Genomic DNA, 19697 nt, shown 5'->3' on the forward strand with positions numbered 1-19697 from the left:
GGTGAAAACATAGGGAATGGAAACTTCCACACTGCTTATGGGAGTGTGAAGGTGGAAGAACCAGTTTGGAAAATAGAATGCTGTTATCTACTTAGCTGGGAGATAAGCATACCTTAGGACCTCAGTCATTCTATTTCTATGCATTTTCATCAGAATGGCGTGCATGTGGGTACCAGGAGACGTGAGCATAGCAGACTTTTCACATTATTTGTAATAGCCCCAAACTGACAACAACCCAAAATGTCTGTTAGCAATAGGATGGATAAATCACAGTATTTTAAAACAATGGGATATGACTTAGCAATGGAAAGCAATGAATTACAACTCCATATAGCAATACAGGTAAATCTCACTAACATGATGTTGAGCAAAATAAAAGCCAAACAAGAATAAATATGATGTCAGTCCATTTATATTCAATTCAAAAACAGGCAAAGCTAAAGATGGGGTTTAGGAATGCAGACTTTTAAACATGGTAAAACTATAAAGAAGAGACAAGAAGTGATTCCCATGGAGGAGGAGTGGAGCTGGGGAGGCGGGGTTGTGATCAGGAAGAGGCAGGCAAGAAGGCTTCTGGGCTGCAGGCAACATTCCATCCACTACCACTTGGGTGGTGGATTCACTGGTGTATACTTGATATAACTTGTTAAACTGTATATATTGTTGTTCTTTTTTTAGAAATACAGTCTTGTGTCACCTCGGCTAGAGTGCAGTGGTACAGTCATAACTCAGTATAACCTCAAACTCCTGGGCTCAAGCAATCCTCCTGCCTCAGCCTCCCAAGCAGCTGGACACTAAAGGTGAACACCACCACACCTGGCTAATTAAAAAAAAAAAATTTCGTGGAGACAGGATCTTGTGTTGTCCAAGCTGGTCTCAAACTCCCGGGCTCATGTGATCCTCCCGCCTAAGTCACCCAAAGCACTGGGATTACAGGCAAGAACCACTGCGCTCAGCCTATATGCATACTTTTAATGCGTTTTCAGATAATATGCACTCTATTTCACCATCAAAAATTTAAAGAATGTGTAGATTTGCAAAACAACCAAAGTGAAACTTCTAGACATGAAAAATGTGGCTATTGAAATGAAACTCAGCAGATCCTCTTCTTCTGCCCTTCCTGGACAATTCAACCCAAAGGCCACTGGGTGGGGCTGAGCCTCTGCACAGGGATAAGGTGGAGTGGGAAGCCGCAAGGCCAGGGAGCTGGGCGACCAGCCCTTCTGGGGTGAAGAGGGAGTCCACCTAAGGGTGGGTCCCAGAGCAGGAGGTTGGGTGTCCACAAGGTGATGAGTCCATCCAGCATGTGGTGCTGGAGCCCATGAGGGGCAAGGAGTGTCCTGAAGGTGGGGGTGGGGATATGGGCTGGGGCAGGTGTCCTCACCAAGGTGGGGCAAATGGGATATTCTCATGGAGGGGCAGTCTGGGAGGGGGGCTATCTGAATAAGGGAGGAGGGTGGTGATGGAGCCCTGAGTGTGTGTCAGACTCTGAGGGGACAGGAAGGGCCTCTGGGTGGGAGGGCTGACCAGGGTGGGGTGTTAGAGCCTACGCAGGGTGGGGAAATGTCTGGGGGAGGGGTGGGCGTGGCTCAGGTGTTGGAGTCTGAGAGTGTGTGGGGCTCTGCATAGGAGCACATTCATGTAGGGGATATCGGGGTCAGAGTCCAGATGAGGTGAGAATGGGGTCTGCATGGAGATTTATTATATGCAAGGGGATTAATCAAATTCCATAAACTGGCCAGGCGCAGTGGCTTATGCCTGTAATCCCAGCACTTTGGGAGGCTGAGGCAGGCAGATCGCCTGAGGTCTGGAGTTCAAGACCAGCCTGGCCAACGCGGTAAAACCCCATCTCTACTAAAAATCCAAAAATTAGCCGGGTGTGGTGGTAGGTGCCTGTAATCCCAGCTACTGGGGAGGCTGAGGCACATATAGATAGCCGTAGAGATGGAAATAGGCTTAGATGTTACCATATGCATAAATGCATTCCTAACCTCTGATGGTTGGAACGGTCTAGAAACACGAACACCCTAAGCGCCATGGTCACAGCTAGAGCTCAGCCTCTGTTTCTAAATACAGAGCTCTTCCTAAAGGAACCAGAGCTCCCTGGAAATACAGCTGACTCCAGAGCCGGATCAGGACAAGGACAAGATGAACCTGGAATATATTGTTGGGCCAGAAAGTAAAGAAACACTCTACCAGGCAGAGTGGCTCACGCCTGTAATCCCAGCACTTTGGAAGGCTTAAGGTGGGTGGATCATGAGGTCAGGAGTTCAAGACCAGCCTGGCCAAGATGGTGAAACCCTGTATCTACTAAAAATAAAAAAAATTATCTGGCCGTGGTGGTGGGTGCCTGTAATCTCAGCTACTCAGGAGGCTGAGGCAGAGAATTGCTTGAATTCAGAAGGCAGAGGTTGCAGTGAGCCGAGGTTGCGCCACTGCACTCCAGCCTGGGCAACAGAGCAAGACTCCGTCTCAAAAACAAACAAAACATATAATGATGAGTGATGTAACTCCAAATTGATAAATAGTATATTCACATAATTTCAAAGTGCCCATCCACAAAATATTAATTAATACAAAACATTAGTTACACTGGAGAAACCCAGCAAACACCACTTTACCCAAGCGATCTAAGTGATGAGCAGGTGCGGGGGAGGTGGCAGACATGCACCGCCTGATGGGACACATCAAGGAGAACAGGACATCCTCTGTGATAATCTTGGCAAAAATGCATCCCCAGTCAAACCATGGGTCACATCAGGTAAATTCAATGAGTGACATGAAATTATCACTGGTCCATTATCTTCAAAAGTGTCAAAGACGAGGAAAGGCTGAGGAACAATTTCAGATTGAAGGAGATGGAACTGACAGCAAAATCCAATGCTTGATTCTTCAGCCAAAGCATCCTTTAGCTAGCAAGGAGCTTATGGTGGCAACTGGCTGGAATGGGGACCTGGGGATTAGATGGCAGTAATGTATCGGGGTTAATTTCCTGGTTTTAATGATCGTTCTATGCGGAAGCACGTTCTTATAGGAAGTCCTTTGGGCAGAAGGAAAATATTGTCAGATGGAAATCTGGATCTACATAAAAAAATAAAGAGCACTGGAATTGTCAGACAATGAGGAATACCTACTTGGTCCCTGCCTAGGTTCCTGACTCAGAGCTCCTAAATCCCTTGGAATTTCTTGGGTAATAGGAGCATCTTTGGTTCTAATGAAGTGACTCTTTGTGGGCTGTCGGATAGTCTCAGAATGAAGGCTGGTTACCAGAAAAACAAGGCCATGATTAGAAGCTTGGAACTTTCAGCCCCACCGCGACCAATCCCCTAAACCACAGGGCTGGGAGAGTGTTGAGGTTGGTGAATGCATCCACATGCCTCGAGGGCGGCAGTCCCCATACCACAGGAACAGAAGCATGTGTGCTCATGACCCTTTGGACTTCATCCTGTGTACCTCCTCATCTGCATCTTTTATGCCTTTTTTTTTTTTTTTTTTTTGAGATAGAGTCTTGCTGTCACCCAGGCCAGGGTGCAGTATCAGGATCACGTGATCCTCCAGTGATCCTCCCACCTCAGCCTCCCGAGTAGCTGGGACCACAGGTGTGCACCATCATGCCCAGCTAATTTTTGTATTTTTAGTAGAGACAGGGTTTCATCATGTTGCCCAGGCTGGTCTCGAACTCTTGAACTCAAGCAATCCACCTGCCTCGGCCTTCCAAAGTGCTGGGATTATAGATGTGAGCTGTCGTGCCTGGCCTTCTTTACATTTTTATAATAAACCAATAGTAGTAATTAAACTGGTTTCCTGAGTTCTGCAAGCCATTCTAGCAAGTTATCCAGCCCAAGGAGGGGGTGGTAGAAACCCAGAATTTATAGCTGGTTAGTCAGAAGTATGTGAGGCCTCTACTTGTGATTGGCATCTGAGCTGGGGGACATCTTGTAGGACTGAGCCCTTAACCTGTGGGGTCTGATAGTAACTCCTGATAGTGAATGTCAGGATGGAATTATTGGTGTCCAGAGAGTTGGAGAACTGGTTGTTGGTGTGGAAAAAATCCACACATTTGATGTCAAAAGTGTGAATGGAGAAAGCTTACATTTAAAATGCTAAATATTATTTCAAGGCTATGGTATTTTATTTCTTTTGTCAGAATTCTTTTGGAGTCAAGATTCTGCCACCTAGCTGGGCGCGATAGCTCACACCTGTAATCCCTGCACTTTGAGAGGCCAAGGCGGGTAGATCACTTGAGGTCAAGAGTTCGAGACCAGTCTGGCCAACATGGTGAAACCCTGTCCTTATTAAAAATACAAAAATTAGCTGGGTGTGGTGGCACATGCCTGTAATCCCAGCTACTCGGGAGACTGAGGCAGGAGAATCACTTGAACCCAGGAGGCAGAGGTTTCAGTAAGCCAAGATCTGGCCACTGCACTCCAGCCTGGGTGACAGAGCGAGACCCTATCAAAAAAAAAAAAAGATTCTACTACCTGGCCAGGCCTGTCTGTGCCAACATACGTTCTTGTGTGTGGGAAGTAGAAAATTTCCTTTTAAAAGTTTCCTTTCTTGCTAAAGAATAAATCATAAGTGTGCTCTTTGTTAAGCCCTATCCTGTGTAGCTGTTAGACATGCCATTCTTACAGGCATGTAGTACATTCTATGTCCTTGTACTTTAACCAAGATATCTGTGCTGGATGTGCTCACAGGCATGTCCCAGCTCTCCACTGCTTTAAAAGTGTTATTAGCCAACTGGGTTTTAGTTTAGATTGTGAGGTCTGGCTCCAGCCAACGACGATCAGACGCAGCAGTAAGGATGACCCCAAATGCATAAGAAATAAATATGTCAGGCCAGGTGCAGTGGCTCATGCCTGTAATCCCAGCACTTTGGGAGGCCAACACGGGCGGATCACGAGGTCAGGAGTTCAAGACCAGCCTGGCCAATGTAGTGAAATCCCATCTCTACTAAAAAAATACAAAAAAAATTAGCCAGGCATGGTGGCACGTGCCTGTAGTCCCAGCTACTTGGGAGGCTGAGGCAGAAGAATCACTTGAACCTGGGAGGCAGAGGTTGCAGTGAGCCGAGATTGCACCATTGCACTCCAGTCTGGGCAAAAAGAGCAAAACTCTGTCTGAAAAAAAAAAAAGAAATAAATATGTCTGTTTTCCTTTGTTCATTGTACTCTTGTGGCAAGATGGCTAGCGAGAATATCCTTCCTGCAGTCCAGGAAGTAGAAATTGCATTGCTGAAAAATCCTTTGTCTTGGTGCTAATTTTTCTTTGCGGCACCGAGCATCTATTTCCAACATTGTGCCTGCCTGGACATCCCCTGGTCTCACACAATCATGACTCCTGCCCACAGGCCTGAAACTCACACAATCCACTTCCTTGTTCATAACCATTGCCCAAATGCCCATTCCTCCTCTGCATACATTTTTCAGATGCAGTCATGCACTGCATAGCAACGTTTCAGTCAACCACAAACCGCATATGTGACAGTGGCCCCCTTTCTATGATTAGATACAAAAAAACCATTGTGTTGCAATTGCCTCCAGTATTCAGCACAGTAACAAGCCTTGCAGGTTTGTAGGCTAGAAGCAATAGGTTACACTATATAGCCTAGGTGTGGAGTAGTGGATGCTACTAGGTTCGTGCAAATACACTGATGTTCACACAGTGAAATTGCCTAATGACACACATTTATCAGAACCTGTCTTTGTCATTAAGCAACGCATGATGGTGCTTCCTGCTGCCTGCCCGGCTGATCTCTCTCCCACTTTCCTTCCCTTGGCTTTGCCCCTTGACACAGGGGCATCTTCAGTGAGCGTGTGTGGGCTACAGGTCCTGGCATCCTTGCTGATCTTGATAATTTTTATCTGATGACTTTTCTGATCCAATGACCAGGTTGGCAAGCCCTGCCCTCAATATCCAGGTGTCTGTCTTGGAACGTTAATGAGGTAGCGGTTGGAAATGTGGGCTTAGCCCAGCATGGTGGCTCAGACCTGTAATCCCAACATTTTGGGAGGCTGAGATGGGATGATTACTTGAGCCCAGTAGCTTCAGCCTGGGCTTAAAGCTGAGGTGGGAGGATTAGCTTGAGCCCAGCCTGGCCAACATGGCAAAACCCTGTCTCTACAAAAATACAAAAATTAGCCAGGTGTGGTGGGGTGCATCTGTCATCCCAGTTACTCAGGAGGCTGAGGTGGGAGAATTGCTTGAACCTGGAAGGTCAAGGCTGCAGTGAGCTGTGATCTCATCACTGAACTCCAGCCGGGGCAAGAGAGTGAGCCCCTGTCCCAAAAAAAAAAAAAAAAAAGAAGAAGAAGAAAAGAAGTGTGGGCTCTGGTGTCACTCAGACCTGAGTCCCTTTCCTGTTTCCATCAGGTGCTAGCTGAGTGACCTTGTGCATCAATTTCTTTTTGTATGAAAAGAGGGAAATAAGACTACCTGCTCCAAAGAGGTATTGTGGGACTATATGAGGACAGGTACACAAAGCACTTAATAATAGTACCTGGAGGCGGGTGCAGTGGCTCACTCCTGTAATCCCAGCACTTTGGGAGGCTGAGGTGGGCAGATCACTTGAGGTCGGGAGTTCGAGACCAGCCTGACCAACATGGAGAAACCCCGTCTCTACTAAAATACAAAAATTAGCTGGGCGTGGTGGTGCATGCCTGTAATCCCAGCTTCTCGGGAGGCTGAGGCAGGAGAATCGCTTGAACCTGGGAGGTTGTGGTTAGCGGAGATTGTGCCATTGCACTCCAGCCTGGGCAACAAGAGCAAAACTCCATCTCAAAATAATCATAATAAAATATAATAGTACGCGGAACATGCTATAAGCGCAACACATATCAGATATTATTGTCATTTTAAATTAATTAATTAATGTATTTACTTATCTATTGAAACAGAGCCTCACTCTCTTGCTCAGGCTGGAACGCAGTGGTACAATCAAGGTTCACCACAGCCTCGACCTCCCAGGCTCAAGCTGTCCTCCCACCTCAGCCTCATGAATAGCTGCACTTACAGACATGCTAATTTTAGTGACAGCCACGCCTGGCTAATTTCTATATTGTTTGTAGAGACAAGGTTTTGCCATGTTGCCCAGGCCGGTCTTGAACTCCTGGGCTCAAGCAATCCTTCTGCCTTGGCGTCCCAGAGTATTGGGATTATAGGTGTGAGCCACCACACCCAGCCCTATTGGTATCATTGTTATAGTTGTGATAGAGGAACTGTTGACAGGTGGTACATCAGCCACCTCTGTGTCTTGCGTCATATTCCCGGGCCTTCCCTCTGACCCGGCTGCATCTGAGGCCTACTCACTATGAACTGATGAGTTCTTGCTTCAATTGCACAATGCACACGTTCGCTTTCTGTCCTGGTGTGTTTACAGAGCCTGGGGTGAGACACTGATGGAGGCCTGCTTGGAATACCCACATGCTGGTCTAGAAGTGGGTGAGGTGTCACTTCCTGGGGTGACCCTCAACCTATGAGGACTGGACACCAATGGATACATGCCTCTCTCTGTCGATCCTCAAGTAGGCAATACTGAGAAGAGGCTCTTGGGCTCTTCAGAAGATTCCAGTGGGCTCACAGCCAGCTGCCCACCACAGTGCCCACCTCAGCAAAACACCCTGCTACTGGTTTTTCCTGTGGTGCATTGGGCCTGCTTCCTACATAAATGATTTTCACAGAAGGTCTTATTTCAGGCTCTGCTTTCAGGTCTAATCCAGGATAAGACAAGGGACCAGAAGGCCCTAGAGAGCAGCCTCAGAGAACAAAACCACCCCCTCGGGAAGGTGGCAACAAGGACTCCCTGGCTGGTGATAAGTAGGCGGTGAGAACCCTTAGCACGCCACAGCTCTGCAATTCCTAAGACCTTCTCTCGCCATGGGGAAGGAGGTTTAGGAAGAAGAGAGGCACTAGCAGACGCCAGCATTCCGGCAGTTGAAAGGTTTGAGGCAATGCTGATGATGTGGACTGCGGAGTCAGGTGGCTTCTCTTAACTGTATTAGAAGCTTTGCGAGGAGAAAATGAGAGGCTACCAGGCGCAGGGCAAGCTGTGAAATCTGAGGGCAGGGTTTAAGACACCCTCATTTCTCACAGGCAGCTGGAAGGCTGCACTGAAAGCCAGTTCTAGGATCTGAGTTCACGTCCTTTGTAGGGACATGAATGAATCTGGAAACCACCATTCTCAGCAAACTGACACAAGAACAGAAAACCAAACACCACCATGTTCTCACTCATAGGCAGTGTTGAACAATGAGAACACATGGGCACAGGAAGGGGAACGTCACACACTGGGATCTGTTAGGGGGTCGGGGACTAGGGGAGGGACAGCAGGGGGTGGGGAGGTTAGGAAGGGATAACATTGGGAGAAATGCCTGATGTAGTGACGGGGGCGATGGAGGCAGCAAACCACCATGACATGTGTGTACATATGCAACAATCTTGCAAGATCTGCACACGTGCCCAGAACTTAAAGTACAATTAAAAAAAGGGTGGCGCAACCATGGAGGGGATGGAATGAGTACATCTAGCAGTTCTGCTCTGCTGACTTCTGACGCTGAAAGGGACGGGGTGGGCCTTGGGATGTGGACATTTGAGAATATGAAACTCAGCCGGGTGCAGTGGCTCACGCCTGTAATCCCAGCTACTGGGGAGGCTGAGGCACAAGAATAACTAGAACCCGGGAGGCGAAGGTTGCAGTGAGCCGTGCCAGTGCACTCCAGACTGGGCCACAGAGTGAGCCTCCACCTCAACAACAACAACAACAAAAAAAAAAAAAAAAAAAGAGAGGAGAGAACAGAAAAAGCCGGGTGGAGACAGAGGCAGAAGGTGAAGTGAAGCAGCCACAGGCAATGCCTGGAGCCGCAGAAGCTGGGAGAGGCAAGGAAGGTCCTCCCCAGAGCTTTTGGAGGGAGCACGGCTCTACAGACACCTTGGTTTTGGACTTCTGGCCTCCAGAACTGTGAGACAGTTGCTCTAAGCCACCAATGTGTGGTCATTTGTGGCAGCAGCCCTAGAGGACTAAAACATTCTCCCTCCACACAACTCAACTCTGAGGGGATTCTCTCCCTGGAACGTGACCAGGAAAGGCAGCACATCAAGGCGCACCTTTGGCGTTAGGTAAATCTACAGGGGTAGCTAAATCATGGACATCAATGAACATCAGTATCAACTTTTTTTTTTTTTTGAGATGAAGTCTAGCTCTTGTCCCCCAGGCTGGAGTGCAGTGGCATGACCTCGGCTCACTGCAACCTCTGCCTCCCAGGCTCAAGCGATTCTCCTGCCTCAGCCTCCCGAGTAGCTGGGACTACACACGTGCGCCATCATGGCCAGCTAATTTTTGTATTTTAAGTAGAGATGGGGGTTTTGCCATGTTGGCCAGGCTGGTCTTGAACTCCTGACCTCACATGATCCACCTGCCTCGGCCTCAAGTTTGCTTTTTTTTCATGGAAATCAACTTCATAAAAAGCATCTTACCCTGAGATGTAGTTTGTTTCTGTAAATTTCAGAAGGTGATTTCAGCATAGACATATCCAGGTTTATAATAATCATAGGCTTCTGAAATATAAGAGGGAAAATAATTCACTTAGGATATGTGACCGAAGAGGCTGTTTTGAAAAATCCTACTTCTAGTAGCTGGGTGGACTGACAGAACCAGGTATTAACTAATTTTTTCCTGGACTGTGTTAAATAATTTATTCTTGAAAATGTTAGCTGGGCACAGTGCCTTATGCCTGTAATCCCAACACTTTGAGAGGCTGAGACAGGAAGATTGGTTGAGCCCCAGAGTTCAAGACCAGCTTGGGCAATACAGCAAAATACCTGTCTCTACAAAAAAAAAAAAAAAAGTAGACATGGTGGTGCACACTTGTAGTCCCAGCTACTTCGGAGGCTGAGGTGGGAGGATTGCTTGAGCCTAAGAGGTAGAGGATGCAGTGAGCTAAGACTGGGCCACTATACTCCAGCCTAGGCATCAGAGTGAGACAATGTCTTAAAAAAAAAAAAAAGGCAGGAAGGAAAGAAGGAAAAGAAAGAAGAAAGAGAGAAAGGAAGGAAAGAAGGAAGGAAGGAGAGAGGGAGGAAGGGAGGGAGGGAAGGAGAGAGAAAGAAAGAAAGAAAGATAAAGAAAGAAAAGAAGAAGGGAAGGAAGGAAGGAAGGAGGGAGAGAGGGAAGGAAATGTTTGAGTAGTGATCCTGCATCCTCCTCTCTGGATTTTTTCTATGACATTGCCCCACCACATCCTTCCCTCTTCCCCAGCCTCCATCCCCTGATGAGATTTTTTAGGAGCTGGGGTGCTGGTTGCCATCGATTCCTTGTGGTGTGCCTGTGTTGCTGCCATCCACCCCATTCTCGAGCTCCTGAAGCCCCTGAGTATGGTGACATCACAGGGACCACCTGTCTCATTTCACCAGCACCTCTTATCCCAAGCTGTGGCTCACCTTGCTGTCTTGGTGCCACCTCCCAGAACACGGGGGTGGCATACTGTAGCTCCTGGGAGTGTCCAGCCCCTGGGAAAAAGATAAGGAATAGGACTTACTGGGCAGTTATCTGAATCTCTGACCACATAAGGGCAGTGGGATAGACTCTGCAAAACGTGCTCACCATCTTGGGCTGTGGAAACACACAGCCTGGATCCCACTTCTGGCACATATTCCTTCTCTGTAAAATGAGAATGACATAAATTGGGGGTTGGTTTGTGTTAGACAAGGTGGGTAAATTGCTCAGCACTGCACCTGTGATGTGGCTGTGTTGACTGGGATTGTCAGCTGATGACGGGGTTTGGCTGTGTCCCCACCCAAATCACATCTTGAATTGTTGTCCCCATAATCCCCACATGTCATGGAGGGACCGGATGGAGATAATTAAATCATAGGGGTGTTTTCCATCATACCGTTCTAGTGATAGTGAGTTAGTTCTCACAAGATCTAATGGTTTTATAAGGGGTTTCACTCGGCTCTCATTCTCTCTCCTGCCACCTTGTGAAGCAGGACGTGTTTGCTTCCCCTTACACCATGATTGTAAGTTTCCTGCAGCCTCCCCAGCGCTGCGGAACAGTGAGTCAAACCTCTTTCCTTTATAAATTACCCCATCTCAGGTATGTCCTTATAGTAGCATGAGAATGTACTAATACATCAGCCAAAGCCCTGCGTCTTGTTTACTGCAAAGGAATGCACAATGCCTGCTTTGGGAGGTGACCACGAAAGACTGTGGGACACAGTGCAGATCATTCTGAACAGATGTGAAAAATCTCCAAGATAAGTGAAAAAAAAAAAAAATCAAGGTGTAGAAAGTCATACCTACGATATGCTACAATCGCTACCATTTGTTTATTTTATTATACACAGAGAATATCTGTGGAAGGATTAAAAAGACTGGTTATTACCCCTAGAAAGCGGGACTGGGCATCAATAGACATTGAACTCGATCCCTTTTGCTCCACCCTGCCGCCGCCCCGTATGTCTATACAACCTTAACCAAACAAAAAGGACAAAAACCTGAAACCACCCAAAACATGCAACAAAGTTTTCTTACTTGCTTGTTTTTGATGGATATTTGAAAAGATTCCAGCTTCCATGGGTGCAGCTCCACAGTCCCTGGCCAAATTATTTCTCATAGCTTTTCCTACATAAATTGGCACAGAAATCATTAAATTAAACCAATTCGGCCACATTTTTCTTATCTCCTTGGCCAAGGAGCAGAATTCCCCCAAAGTTCTGAAACAAAGAGTGACATGCTCCCATGGCCCAAACTGTTGTCTAATGAAGAAAACTATAGACTCAACAGGGAGCAACAGGGAGTCTAGACACGGCTTCTCCAAGCCAGGGGCTCTTCTGATTTCTTATCCTGGCTTTCAGAGGAATATGCTTTGCCTATCAGATTATGCCTGAACTAGCCAGACTTATTTTTTTTTCCTTTGCTGAGAGAACAGTTTGTGGAAGCTTTGTAATATCTTCAAGAGAGTGTAAATGGCCTACTGAATTTATGCTCTCGGTTTTTTTTTTTGAAGCGGAGTCTTGTTCTGTCACCCTGGCTGGAGTGCAGTGGCGCCATCAAAATCTTGGCTCACTGCAACCTCCGCCTCCCAGGTTCAAGTGATTCTTCTTCCTCAGCCTCCCAAGTAGCTGAGATTACAGGTGTGCACCACCATGCCTGGTTAATTTTTTTTTTTAAGACAGAGTCTTGCTCTATTGCCTAGGCTGGAGTGCAATGGTGTAATCTCCACTCACTGCAACCTCCACCTCTTGGGTTCAAGTGATGCTCCTGCCTCAGCCTCCTGAGTAGCTGGGATTACAGGCGTCTACTCTCACACCTGGTTAATCTTTTGTATTTTTAGTAGAGATAGGGTTTCACCATGTTGGCCAGGCTGGTTTTGAACTCCTGACCTCAGGTGATCAGCCTGCCTCAGCCTCCCAAAGTGCTGGGATTATAGGCGTGAGCCACTGTGCCTGGCCAGCCTCACTGAATGTTTTTGTTTGTTTGTTTGTTTTGAGACAGAGCCTAGCTCTGTTGCCCAGGCTGGAGGGCATTGGCGCTATCTCAGCTCACTGCAACCTCTCCCTTCCAGGTTCAAGTGATTCTCCTGCCTCAGCCTCCTGAGTAGCAGGGACAAAGGTATGTACCACCACGCCCAGCTAATTTTTGTATTTTTAGTGGAGATGGAGTTTTACCATGTTGGCCTGACTGGTCTCAAACTCCTGCCTTCATGATCCACCCACTTTGGCCTCCCGAAGTGCTGGGATTACAGACATGAGCCACCATGCCTGGCCTGCTGAATTCTATTGTAGCTTTGGCCAGTAATCAAGAATATTAATGCCACTTTTGCAAGAACCTGGGCTTTTTATAGGAAGGGGAAACATGCTTTTAAGACAGGAGACATGGGCCAGGGTGCAGTGGCTCATGCCTGTAATACCAGTGCTTTGGGAAGCCAAGGTGGGAGGATTAGTTGAGGCCAGAAATTCAAGGCCAGCCTAGGGAATATAGTGAGACTTTGTCTCTCTAAAAAAAATTGTAATTAAAAAAAATAAAATACTGTGATCCCAGCACTTTGAGAGGCTGAGGTGGGAGGATTGCCTGAGCCCAGGAGTTCAAGACCAGCCTAGGCAACATAGTGAGACCCCTTCTCTAAAAAACATTTTTTTAAAAGGCCATAACTGAGGCTTCTAATGACATTGACAAGTTTTCTGCTGGATGTAGCACTTAAGGTGCGAAAGGGAGAAATGATGCTTTTTTGTTTCTGTTTTTGGTTTTTTTAGTCTGGAGTGTTTAATAAAGTTTTTAAAAAATCGTATAGCAGAATGGATTATACTTTTATGTTGAAAATCTAGAAAGCATAGAAATGTAGAAAGAATATATATACACATATATATGTATATATATTCTTATATGTATATATATTATATATCTAAATATATATATTCTTATATGTGTGTGTATATATATATTCTTATATGTATATATATTATATATCTAAATATATATATTCTTATATGTGTGTGTGTATATATATTCTTATATGTATATATATTATATATCTAAATATATATATATTCTTATATGTGTGTGTATATATATATTCTTATATGTATATATATTAAGTTGGTGCAAAAGTAAGTGTGGGCCAGGCACACTGGCTCAGGCCTGTAATCCCAGCACTTTGGGAGGCTGAAGTGGGCAGATCACCTGAGATCAGGAGTTCAAGACCAGCCTGACCAACATAATGAAACCCCGTCCTTACTAAAAATACATGGTGGTGGGTGCCCGTAATCCCAGCTACTCAGGAGTCCGAGGCAGGAGAATCGCTTGAACCCGTGACACAGAGGCTGCCATAAGCCGAGATGGCACCACTACACTCCAACCTGGGCGACAAAGCAAGACTCCGTTTCAAAAACAACAACAAAAAAATGTAATTGCGGGTTTTGCCATAAAAGTCATGGCAAAAACTGCCATTACTTATGCACCAACCTAATATTTTTAATACTTCCAGCCTCAAACAATTGTAAATCTTTTGAAGGTGTCTTTTGTGCTAATGGGATGACGCTTGTTTGTCCTCGTGCACTGAGCTTCCCCTACGTGGCAGATCCAGCGGGGACGCTGAGTCGCGCAAGGCAAAGCTCAGGCTTGAGGCACTTGCGGTCAGGAGCAGCTGCGCCACGTGCAGCGCCCAGTGCGAAACAAACACTTGTTCATGTGGCTTACTTCAACTTGTGTTTAATTAAGAACACAAGTTCTTGGCCTGGTGCAGTGGCTCACGCCTGTAATCCCAACACTTTGGGAGGCCGAGGGGGGTGGATCACCTGAGGTCGGGAGATCAAGATCAGCCTGACCAACATGGAGAAACCCCATCTCTTCTCTTCTTTTTTTTTTTTGAGGCAGAGTTTCGCTTTTGTTGCCCAGGCTGGAATGCAATAGCACAATCTTGGCTCACTGCAACCTCTGCCTCCCAGGTTCAAGCGATTCTCCTGCCTCAGCCTCTCAAGTAGCTGGGATTACAGACATGCACCACCATGCCCAGCTGATTTTTTGTATTTTTAATAGAGACAGGGTTTCTCCATGCTGGTCAGGCTGGTCTCGAACTCCTGACCTAGGTGATCTACCCGCCTCAGCCTCCCACAGTGCTGGGATTACAGGCGTGAGCCACCGCGCCTGGCTCCTGTCTCTACTAAAAATACAAAAACTAGCCACGTATAGTGGTGCATGCTTGTAGTCCCAGCTACTCAGGAGGCTGAGGCAGGAGAATCACTTGAACCCAGGAGGTGGAGGTTGCGGTGAGCCAAGATCACTCCATTGCACTCCAGCCTGGGCAACAACAGCAAAACTCCGTATCAAAACAACAACAAACAAACAAACAAAAAAACACACACACAAATTCTTGGCCAGGCATGGTGACTCACACCTGTAATCCCCATATTTTGGGAGGCCAAAGCGGGAGAGGATCCTTTGGGCCCAAGAGTTCAAGACCAATCTGGGCAACATAGTGAGATCCTGTCTCTAATATAGAATAAAAAAAGAAGAGCGAGAGAGAGAGAAAAAAAAAGAAACACAAGTTCTTAAAGTCATGACCAAGTATATCTTTCAAAAGCAGCCACACAAGGAAGAGAAAATGGCCCCTTGTTTAAAAACATTAATAACTGCACATCCACATTCCCAGCATTATTAAACAGTAGACAAAAGTGGAAGCAACCTGGGGACCCATGGGGGATAAATGGATAAACAAAGTGCGGTGTATTTATGTACAATGAGGCATTCTGCAGTCTTATCAAGGAAGGCAATTCCGACACATACGACAACATGGATGAACCTTGAGGACATTAATTGAAGTGAAATAAGCCAGTCGTGAAAGGACAAATGCTGTATGCTTCCACTTATACGAGGTGCCTAGGGGAGTCAAACTAATAGAGATAGAAAGTAGAATGGTGGTGGCAGAGGATGGGGGAGGAGGGGATAGGGAGTGTGTAATGGGGACAGAATTTCTGTTTGGGAAGATGAAAAGTTCTGAACATGGATGATGGAGAAGGGCATGATGACGGGAATGCGCTTAATGCCACCGAACTCTGCATTTAAGCATGGTTAAAGTGGCAGATGTTGTGTTATGTATATTTTACCACCATTAACAAATAATGTTTGAAAGAGTACAAAAAAACACTAAGAATCTCAAGATGGGCCAGGCGCAGTGGCTCACACCTGTAATCCCAGCACTTTGGGAGGCAAAGGTGGGCATATGACTTGAAGCCAGGAGTTCGAGACCAGCCTGGTCAACATGGCAAAACTCATCTCTACTAAAAATATGAAAAGTTAGACAAGCGTGGTGGCACACGGCTGTCTTCCCAGCTACCTGGGAGGCTGAGGCAGGAGAATCGCTTGAACCCAGGAGGCAGAGGTTGCAGTGAGCCGAGATTGTGCCACTGCACTCCAGCCTGGGCAACAGAGTGAGATTTCGTCTCCAAAAAAAAAAAAAAAAAAGGAAAGAATTTAATTTCATTTAATTTCAAGATGGTGGCTAGTCATAGTGGCTCATGGTTATAATCCTAGCACTTTGGGAAGCTGAGATTGGAGGATCGCTTGAGGCCAGGAGTTTGAGATCAGCCTGGGTAATATAGTGGAACTCTGTCTCTTAAAAAAAAAAAATTAAATAATTTCAAGGTGGTAACAGCAGAGCATTAAACCAAATGAGGAAGGCCGGGTACGGTGGCTCACGTCTGTAATCCCAGCACTTTGGGAAGCTGAGGCAGCAGATCACCTGAGGCCAGGAGTTCGAGATCAGCCTGGCCAACATGGTGAAACCTTGTCTCTACTAAAAATGCAAAAAATTAGCTGGGCATGGTGGTGAACACCTGTAATCCTAGCTTCTTGGGAGGCTGAGGCAGGAGAACTGCTTGAACCTGGGAGACAGAAGTGGCAGTGAGCCAAGATTGCACCACTGCACTCCAGCTTGGGCAACAAGAGCAAAACTTTGTCTCAAAAAAAATTCTTTTAAACCCAAATGTGGAATTCTTCTTGGCACAGGGCCCTGTGTGACTGCACAGGCTGCACACCTGTGAAGCCAGCTCTGCTTGCTCTCAATCAGAAAAGGCTTTCTCTGGAGAAAGAAGAATAACCCTCTGCATGAACCGTTCAGGAAGTCCATTCCATTCCCGCTCCCTTTTCTCATCTTTTCCTCCTATTTTCATTTTCTCCCCATTCTGTTTCCTATCCCCTTTTCCCTTCCTCCACACCCTCCGCCCTGCTGTCTGTATCCCAAACCCATGAGAAAACGGTGGTAAAGTGACTAAAAGAACTTACTTGCTTTGTATTTGGGTAGTATCCAAAAAGCCAGAATTAGGATTATCACCACCAGCGACAGTAATAACCCCGGAAGCAGTAGCTTCAGACAGAAAGGACAGCTGTCCCTGCCTGGAAGAAGACAGCATTCACTGGTAACCATAGCACTTTCTTTTCCAATGACAGTAAGCAGGTAAGTGTTCTAGAAAAGGCAATGTCTCCCAGGTTAATCAATGTACTATGCACCCAGGTTCCCAAACGGTCACGACAGCTGCAACTCATGGGACTTATTAGTCAATAAAGTTCTTGGCCGGGTGTGGTGGCTCACACCTGTAATTCAGAGATCAAGGTGGGAGGATTGCCTGAGGCCAGGAGTTTGAGACCAGCCTGGGCAACATAGTGAGGCCCTGTCTCTACAACATAAATAAATAAATAAATAAATAAATAAATAAATAAATAAATAAATAAATAAATAAAAAATTAGCCAGGCGTGGTGGCATGTGCCTGTGATCCCGGCTACTCAGGAGGCTGATGCAGGAGGATTGCTTGAGCCCAGGAGGTGGAGGCTGCAGTGAGCTATGATTGTGCCAGTGCACTCCAGCCTGAGTGACAGAGCCAGAGCCTGTCTCAGTAAATAAATAAGTTAATAAATAAATACAAATAGGCTGGGCGCAGTGGCTTAAGCCTGTAATCCCAGCACTTTGGGAAGCCGAGGTGGGCAGAGCACCTCAGGTGAGAAGTTTGAGACCAGTTTGGCCAACATGGTGAAACCCCATCTCTGCTAAAAACACAAAAAAGTAGAGGGGCATGGTGGTGCATGTCTGTAATCCCAGCTACTCGGGAGGCTGAGGCATGAGAATCTCTTGTACCTGGGAGGTGGCGGTTGCAGGGAGCCGAGGTTGTGCCATTGCACTCCAGCTTGGGTGACAGAGTGAGACTTCATCTTAAAAAATAATAATAATAATAAAATAAAATAATCAAGTGTAAAAAGTCATGACCAAGCACATCTTCCACAGGGGGCATCCAAAGAAGACGAAAGCAGCACAGTATTTAACAGGACGATTACCAACAACATTGCTGGGCTCATCAGCACCAGAAAGGCCGGGGTGTTTCCTGGGCAAAGCCCTGAGCCCTGCTGGCAGGTTTCGTGTCACCCAAACAACTGCCAGTTGTGTTTTAGCTGCAGGCCAGATGCCGTGTTAGGCACTTTGCCTGTGTTGCCTTATTTATCTCATTGGCACCACTCCTTTTTTTTGAGATGGAGTCTCGCTCTATAACCAGGTTGGAGTGCAGTGGCGCGATCTTGGCTCACTGCAACCTCTGACTCCCTGGTTCAGCCTCCTGGGTAGCTGGGATTACAGGCACGTGCCACCATGCCCAGCTAATTTTGTATTTTTAGTAAAGATGGGGTTTCACCATGTTAGCCACATGGTCTCGAACTCTTGACTTCGAGTGATCCATACGCCTTGGCCTCCCAAAGTACTGGGATTACAGGCGTGAGCCGCCGCGCCTGGTCAACATCAAGATGAGGTGAGTAAGACTCAGGGAGGTGAAATGACTTTCCTAAGATCACACAGCCAGTAAATGGAAGGGCTGTGACTCATAGCCAAGTGCCCGATTCCAGAAGCTTCCCTCCCTGAACACCAGGGCGTGGGCTCTGTTCTGAGGATGTGGCAGGGTGAAGTGGTCAATGTCCAAGTGTGCCTTCTGCCTTTGCTAACCTAGCTCCCCTCCCCTCCCATCCCCTTCCTCCCCCTCCCCTGCCCTCCCCTTTTCTTTTTATTTTTTCTTTGAGACAGGGTCTTGCTCTGTTGCACAGGCTGAAGTGCAGTGCATGATGATCACAGCTCACTGCAGCCTCGACCTCTCAGGCTCAAGCAATCCTCCTACCTCATCCTCCAAGTAGCTGAGACCGCAGGCGTGCACCATCACGCTCAGCTAATTTTTTAAAATTTTCTGTAGAGACAGGAGTTTTGCCATGTTGCCTAGGCTGGTCTTGAACTCCTGAGCTCAAGGTGAGGAATGGGTGGGCAGAGGAGTACCTGCAGTTTCTGGAAGCGAGTTCAGACCTGGTTGGAAGAACTCAGGTCGCTCTTACCTGTTGAAGGCATGGTGACAGGCTGACTGTATGCTGTATAGTTAGGCAATCTGTTTTTAGCTCCACACCTATACTCTTCTTCTTCTCCAGGGTTCTTCCTGGTTAAGTTAAATTCAGCAGGCTCCCTGTTGTACTTGGAAATAACTGGCGATATGGCAACATGTTTTTCAAAGAAAGTGTAATTGATGGGCAGCGAGCCGTTGACCGAGAGGCAGTGTAATGTTATATGTTCGTCTGTTTCTTTTTGAATGACCATAATGTTCAGCACTGGGGCAGTCACTGGGTCTGGAAGAATAAAAGTGAATGTGAAAAGGATAAACAGATTGGGTGCACTCACTCAGACCACAAATACAGGTGGAACCCTTACTCCATTCCCAGCTGTGCAACCAAGATGAATGACCCCCTTCCCAAGAAGTCAAGAAGCTCACGGCCCACTGGGAAAGGCCACTGGGTATGTGGCTAACCCTGCACAATGTGGGGTTAGCTGAGTTTCTCAGTCCAGTGCTGAGAAAGCCAGAGAGTGGAGGGCATCTGTCTGCTTTGAGGAATTGGGGTGCAAGCTTGCCTTTCTTAGAATTCACAATGTGTTTATTGTTAATAATAAATATAATTTTGTCAATGATCCAGTTCTAAGTGTGAAGTTGAGAAGTGGTTTTAATGTTTATTTTTCATAGACATGCAGTATTACCTGCCCTCAAGTGATCCTCCCACCTCGGCTTCCCAAAGTGCTGGGATGATAGGCATGAGCCATCCCACCCAGCCCAAGAAGTGCTTTTATTCTCAATCCTTGTAAATTTACAGTAGGTTTTTTAAAATCAAAAAATATCATTTTCTTTTCAATTTATT

General features: G+C 46.5%; 1 protein-coding gene across 6 annotated transcripts in view; it reads right to left on the reverse strand.

Annotated features, from left to right (window-relative positions):
* Positions 1 to 394: 394 nt before the first annotated feature.
* MILR1 (mast cell immunoglobulin like receptor 1) overlaps positions 395 to 19697 on the reverse strand; it is a 36535-nt gene continuing 17232 nt past the window's right edge. Inside the window, exons 4-10 of one of the 6 annotated variants that reach the window (XM_064369551.1) lie at positions 18852 to 19136; positions 16775 to 16885; positions 11528 to 11617; positions 10598 to 10654; positions 10435 to 10503; positions 9472 to 9552; positions 395 to 2953 (exon numbers count right to left, since the gene is read on the reverse strand). In XM_064369551.1, coding sequence (XP_064225621.1) covers positions 9500 to 9552; positions 10435 to 10503; positions 10598 to 10654; positions 11528 to 11617; positions 16775 to 16885; positions 18852 to 19136 — 665 coding nt within the window. In that variant the 3' untranslated portion in view covers positions 395 to 2953; positions 9472 to 9499. Of the gene's footprint in view, positions 3082 to 5097; positions 5121 to 9471; positions 9553 to 10434; positions 10655 to 11527; positions 11618 to 16774; positions 16886 to 18851; positions 19137 to 19697 lie in introns of those variants that run through there. The other 5 variants (XM_064369552.1, XM_064369550.1, XM_064369553.1 and 2 more) reach the window with 5 other exon arrangements.

Source organism: Aotus nancymaae, unplaced genomic scaffold (assembly GCF_030222135.1).
Source record: "Aotus nancymaae isolate 86718 unplaced genomic scaffold, 86718_ANA_hifiasm-v0.15.2.pri h1tg000089l, whole genome shotgun sequence".
Taxonomy (NCBI): Eukaryota; Metazoa; Chordata; class Mammalia; order Primates; family Aotidae; genus Aotus; species Aotus nancymaae.